Source organism: Amphimedon queenslandica, unplaced genomic scaffold, assembly GCF_000090795.2.
Source record: "Amphimedon queenslandica unplaced genomic scaffold, v1.1 AMPQUscaffold_12900, whole genome shotgun sequence".
In the NCBI taxonomy this organism is placed as follows: domain Eukaryota; kingdom Metazoa; phylum Porifera; class Demospongiae; order Haplosclerida; family Niphatidae; genus Amphimedon; species Amphimedon queenslandica.
The window spans coordinates 1-5,662 of NW_003546864.1; the positions used below are offsets into that span (position 1 = coordinate 1).

General features: G+C 35.8%; 2 protein-coding genes across 4 annotated transcripts in view; one reads left to right on the plus strand and one right to left on the minus strand.

Moving 5' to 3' along the window:
* The first annotated feature begins 1,202 nt into the window (after positions 1–1,202).
* Positions 1,203–2,153, plus strand: LOC109586318 (uncharacterized). The gene is made up of 3 exons (XM_020002491.1): positions 1,203–1,656; positions 1,712–1,920; positions 1,972–2,153. The coding sequence occupies exons 1-3, from the start codon at positions 1,300–1,302 to the stop codon at positions 2,048–2,050; spliced, it is 645 nt and encodes a 214-aa protein (XP_019858050.1). The 5' UTR covers positions 1,203–1,299; the 3' UTR covers positions 2,051–2,153.
* A 176-nt stretch (positions 2,154–2,329) lies between these two features.
* Positions 2,330–5,662, minus strand: part of LOC100631756 (lys-63-specific deubiquitinase BRCC36-like) — a 31,441-nt gene continuing 28,108 nt past the window's right edge. For all 3 annotated transcript variants that reach the window (XM_020002494.1, XM_020002492.1, XM_020002493.1), the window contains exons 2-8: positions 4,422–4,491; positions 4,151–4,367; positions 3,262–3,344; positions 3,150–3,208; positions 2,963–3,100; positions 2,637–2,677; positions 2,330–2,588 (exon numbers count right to left, since the gene is read on the minus strand). In XM_020002494.1, the coding sequence (XP_019858053.1) occupies positions 2,428–2,588; positions 2,637–2,677; positions 2,963–3,100; positions 3,150–3,208; positions 3,262–3,344; positions 4,151–4,367; positions 4,422–4,466 (744 nt within the window). In that variant the 5' untranslated portion in view covers positions 4,467–4,491 and the 3' untranslated portion in view covers positions 2,330–2,427. The remainder of the gene's footprint in view (positions 2,589–2,636; positions 2,678–2,962; positions 3,101–3,149; positions 3,209–3,261; positions 3,345–4,150; positions 4,368–4,421; positions 4,492–5,662) is intronic.

Genomic DNA, 5,662 nt, shown 5'->3' on the forward strand with positions numbered 1-5,662 from the left:
GTGATTGATACAGTAACTCTTGACTCTTCTCTTCACTACCTTCTTCTTAAGTGACAAAAGCTAGAGGAACAGCTGTGACAAATTATACATCTTCTCCCTTTCACGGCCCGCTTGATCTATGCCAATTAAAGGGCTACCAAAGCTCTCTTCCGAAAGATCACCATATCTATCAAGTAAAAGAAGCCTTTTGCCTTTTAGGTCCTGCTCTTGAGCTCCCTGCCATAAAGAAGCAAGCATTCACTTGATGCATCCACTTCACCCATTTTTGGGTGAACCAGAACGAGCGGAGTATGGTCAATTTGCCAGACCCACCCGTACCCGTAGGCACGGAGGGTGTGGTCTGGCTACGCGAGACTATTTCCGAACCCCCCGTTTCAGGTGGTCACTATTTTACGGAACAGGACGGGACGTCCCGTCCCGTAGCCCTGCGTAGCCTAAAATCCGGGACCATAATTCGCAGGCATTATTATTATTATTATTATAATCATAGAAAACAGCAATAATAACTACCAGTATTAGATTCTTTGATATTAAACAGAAGTAAGAAACAACAACACCTATAAAATATGTGATTTCTTTTTAGTGTAATGAACTAAGCAATTTATGATCATAATTGTTTTGAAATGTCATAGGAAAATAATAGATTTGGTTGAAATCCACGTTAATGATAAGCATAAAGATGTCCCAAGTGCTTTCTGCTTTGGCATTGCTCAGTTTTGACCTTTATTATTTCGAGGTATTGATTCACTGATATTCAGCCAGTCAGTAGTCATCCAATATGAAATTTGTCATACACTATAGATATTAATCATCTGCATGGTATTGCTAAATACAATTGCATTTCTTATGAAGATGCGAAAAATTCTACTTTTCAGGGAAAAGAGACTATAATACAGTGCAATGATAAACTTGATGATAACAATTAAGAGTGGATAATAATAATTATTAATGAATAACTTGATTATTGTAGAATAATGGTTGCTTACAGTTTGTGTAAATTTCAGACATAATTGGGTTCTGAAATATAGTTATAGTTTAAAGGAAAAATTACAGGCATTTTGAGCTGGTTCCGTTAGTATCTATGCCTACTTGTCCCGCAAAATAGGTTATTTCTGCGTATCCTGTCCCGTTTGTCCCGTCCCGTCCCGTAAAATAGTGACCACCCCTGTTTCAAGTTCCTGGCTACGGCCCTGTATGTTCCAATGAAAACGCAGCTGCTGGACTAGTGTAAACACCTGAAAACAGTAATAGCAAACCTATTCGGATTCAGTGGAGCGGAGTAGTGTAAACGTGGCCTAAATGGAAGTGATCCAGATAAAGCCTAGGAATCCATCAAACACAAGTATTACTTGTGTTTGTAAGGCATTGGAGCAGTTTGACATTGAGGTATCAAAAATACATGTCAGTCAAGATGGACAATACTACAATGTTGAAGTAACTTGTGGTAGTTGGGGGAAAATTCAGTCTCAAATCAAAGGACTGCGGCTACGACTATGGGAATTCAAACTAGTTAAAGGTCCTTTAACAACAGATGAATGTGTACTAATTAATATAACCTATTCTGATCCAGCTGCCTTCAAAGATGGCAAGTTACCTTCTGTGAGTGATTTAAAGGAACAGTTCTTGCAAGTGGCTTCTAAAGCTACCCCTAGTATGGTATGACAATAAACACATTATTGTATCATCATTAATGTACATTGTTTTGCTATAGTCTGGGTACAACTATGCTTTCACTATCAATAAGGTAGACTTTTGCTCCCTATATTGTTTCCAAACCACACAACCATCACCTCAAAGTGATGGTTCGTTATGGAAGCATCTTGTCAAAGTTGAAGTCGAATGCCTTTCATCTTATTGTCATCTCGATGGTAAAAGTTTCTACTATGATTTTCTAACAAGTATTGTGAGCGATGATTGCTGGTAAGTGCATACATAAACTGTATGGTGAATTGGACTAATATAATACAATAGGATATGCTGGAAATTTAATGGAGCCACAAGTGATGGGATCATACTTGGTTCAAATTTGAAAAAGATAAAAAAAGTGTAATACGAAGAGACATCAGTTTGAGCATAGAACTATTGGTAATGCTGTTATAATTTTTTTTTAATTTTTGCTGTAAGTGAAAATCCTACTTTCCTTAGCTACCATACAAAAGTCAATGCTACTACAGTTCACCTAAGATTACTTTACTTTCATGTTTTAAGCAACATGTTACCACCAATATAAAATCACAGGCTAGGCATACCACATATTAAAGATACTTCTTCTAAAATTACCAGACCCATACATGGAAATGTAATACACAGAGCAGTAGTGAGACAATAATTATTATTAATCACCTAAGAGCAAGTCGTAATAAAAAGTGACATTAATAATAAAAATGACAATAATAATAATAATAATAATAATAATAATAATAATAATTAGACAGACTCTCCCTCAGTGCTTAGTGATACTAAGAGTCTATCTCTCTCTTTCTCTAACTTATTAATAACATTATTATTATTAATTAATAATTCCTGTAATAACTGCAATAAAGGAGCTCCAATCACTTGAAGTAATTGAGACAGACTTTGCACATAAACTAATAATAACAATTAATTAGTTAATTAATTAATAATTAATTAATTACCTGCTCCGTTATGCAACAGTGTTAACTCATCATTACTGAACCTAAAAGGGAAATTAAAATTTACTTAAAATTTTAATTTTCTTATTTTTAGGTTAATTACTGTACAAGATGATTTATTGGTGAGGAATTAATATTGGCAATTGGTGGTTCCATGAAAAAATCGCCAATATAAAATCCACCATTTTGTTTCAATCAGAGCATGTTCGATGGCACGTGGCACAAAATCGCCAATATAAAATCCATCAATTTCTTTCCACAAGCAAATTTTCCGAACATTACTCCCACAAATAAATCTTCTTGTACGGTATAATAATCATAAAACCTACTTCTGGTTGTTCTCATATGAATGTTTCTCTTCTTCAATTAATATATTTAATAATCTAATGAGGCCAGATGAAGCCATAGGACTAACTGTACCCTGTACTGTAGGGACCACCTTACACTCTAATGTAACATGTTCATAACTAGTGGGTGGAGAAATGGGTGTGGTCTATTATTAAGGGCGGGGCTTACTTTAAAGGATCGTTTAGTTTTGGAATTGATTGAAAACAGATAACTTTAGTGGAGCATTTCTGTGTGTGGGCGGAGGCGATGGTGGTTAATTAAAGTGGGTGTGGTTACTTACTTTATCAATTTCTTCAAAACACGAGAAAATGAGACCAACAAAATGACGACCCATCAACTGGTAATTAGCCTGAGTACGAACATCTGAAAACATGTAATGTACATGTACATTACATAATAATAATAATAATAATAATACATGTAAATACATGTACATGTAAATGTAGTAGATCAATACATGTGATACAGGTTTTTTGGGCTGGTTTTTGCAACTTTAAAAATTCGTAAAAAAATCCAATTTTTATCAGAATCAGCTCAAACTTTCTACACAACATAAGAACATGCATATGTATCAAGAAACGTAATAAAAAGTGAGAATTCTCAACTTTTCATTTTTGGCAAAATTTGGACAGTGGCCCTGTACTATAGTACAGGGACTTTTATCCGATTTCAAAGCAACTTTAAAAATTCACAAAAAATTCAATTTTTATCAGAATCAGCTCAAACTTTCTACACAACATAAGAACATGTATATGTATCAGGAAATGTAATAAAAATTGAGAATTCTCAACTTTTCATTTTTAGCAAAATTTGGACCGTGCCCTGTACAATAGTACAGGGACTTTTGCCTGATTTCGGAGTAACTTTAAAAATTCATAAAAAAATGCAATTTTGATTGGATTTAGCTCAAACTTTCTATGCAATGTAAGAACATTTATATGCATCACAAAATCTAATAAAAATGGAAAATTCTCTACTTTTTATTTTTGATGAAATACCCTGTACTGTATCTTAAGCCAAATTATAATGAACACACTTTTTGCTAACTGAAAAACTTCAATTATTTAACAAGTACACATTATGTTTAGACAATAATAAATCCATTAAACCAATTAAACACTATTATACATTACTACTATTAGCCCCACCCCTTGCCCCTCCTACCATACCTACATGTGAAGGCCATACAGTAATATGAGGGTGACTGTGATACCAACCCACCACTTGTACTGTCCTATTCATCCTCTCACTCAAGGCCTCAGCTTCAATGGCTCCTGATGACAGCTGCTCTGGGGATATCTCTACTCTGTCAGGTTGTTTATCAAGTCTCCTCATCATGTACAGTGAAAACACTTGAACTACAGCAACTTCTCCTTCTTCTATTATCTGCAATACATACGGACAGACTATACTAATAATAATGGAGGGTCTTCCTCTCACTTCTCCTAGTAATAGACCCATCACTTCTTCTCTTTCAGTGGACATGGCGTGAGTGAGGCAGCAAAGATATGTATCACAAGTTAGCTACGCCCTATAACCTTAGTTTAATCTTTCCCTCCAAAAATCTGCCATTTTACCACCACTTTGGGTATTTCGGTTCATAAGGTCATAGATAATAGAGTAAATGAAATACTAGTACCGTTTACGCAAAGTAATACCTTGCGTAAACGGTGGCCATTGGTTTATACAGCACTTCCTGTCTTAACGTATAGCCTTACCTCACGTTAATTTTGCAGTGTGAATCGGCCTTAAGTGTGGACATACAAATAATTACCATATATACCGTAATTTACTTTTTTTTCGTACAAAAAAATTTTCGTTTCAGAAAAATTCAAGTGGAAATATTTTCGTCTTCTCATAGTGTACGAAAATTTTTACAGTCTTAAAATTTAGCTTCTCTTGCATATACCTTGTCCTTTACCTACTGGTAACAAGGCCGCTATAGTAGTGTTTATAATTCTTGAGATAAGAGATTCTTGACCTGGCTGTTCCCTAGTCAGGCGGGGCCTGACCCTCGCGAAAAACGGAGAGTCAGGACGCACACGGTCATTACTTTTGTTCTGGGGTGTGGCTGCTGCAGCAGCAGCTAGTATGGGTGGGGCTCATTTATTATAATTACAACTCCACCCATACACGTGTTTGTAAAGAAACCATGAGCACTCTCCTTTGCATTGGATGTGGCAAAGATGTCACTAATGATTCAAAGCCGGAAAAGATGTAACCCTATGATAGATCCTTTCTCTGACAAAATTGCATCAAACAAAAAGGGAGAACCATGTAACACAGGGACTTTCCATAGCCTGCAGGAAGCACCACAAAGATATCCTTTCCTTCCAGAATTGCCTTCACTGCTACTACTTGCTCGTCTTTCATTATATAACCTAGCTTACTTTTGACAAACATCTCTTATAACAAGCGTAACAGTGTAAAGAATATTCCTATAATTGATTTCACACCTTGCAAGTACAACTTTGTCATTATTAAGACTTATAGAGGTTCTCTCTACCTTATAATGCTTCTAGAGAAGTCTTTAGACAGTATCTCTATGCTCTCTTGCTGTTGGAAAGCTCTTAACTTTGTCCCATGTGTAAGCCGCCATTTTGTTTGCCGTGACCACACCCACTCACGTAAAGGAGCGTGGGTGGATGGTTGCTAAGGCTTGTTATTTCTCCAATACAACA

Coding starts and splice junctions, on each gene's coding strand:
- LOC109586318 (XM_020002491.1), top strand. CDS start 1,300: ATGGAAGTGATCCAGATAAAGCCTAGGAATCCATCAAACACAAGTATT. Junction 1,657..1,711: donor CTAAAGCTACCCCTAGTATG/GTATGACAATAA, acceptor GTTTTGCTATAG/TCTGGGTACAACTATGCTTT. Junction 1,921..1,971: donor ATTGTGAGCGATGATTGCTG/GTAAGTGCATAC, acceptor ATAATACAATAG/GATATGCTGGAAATTTAATG.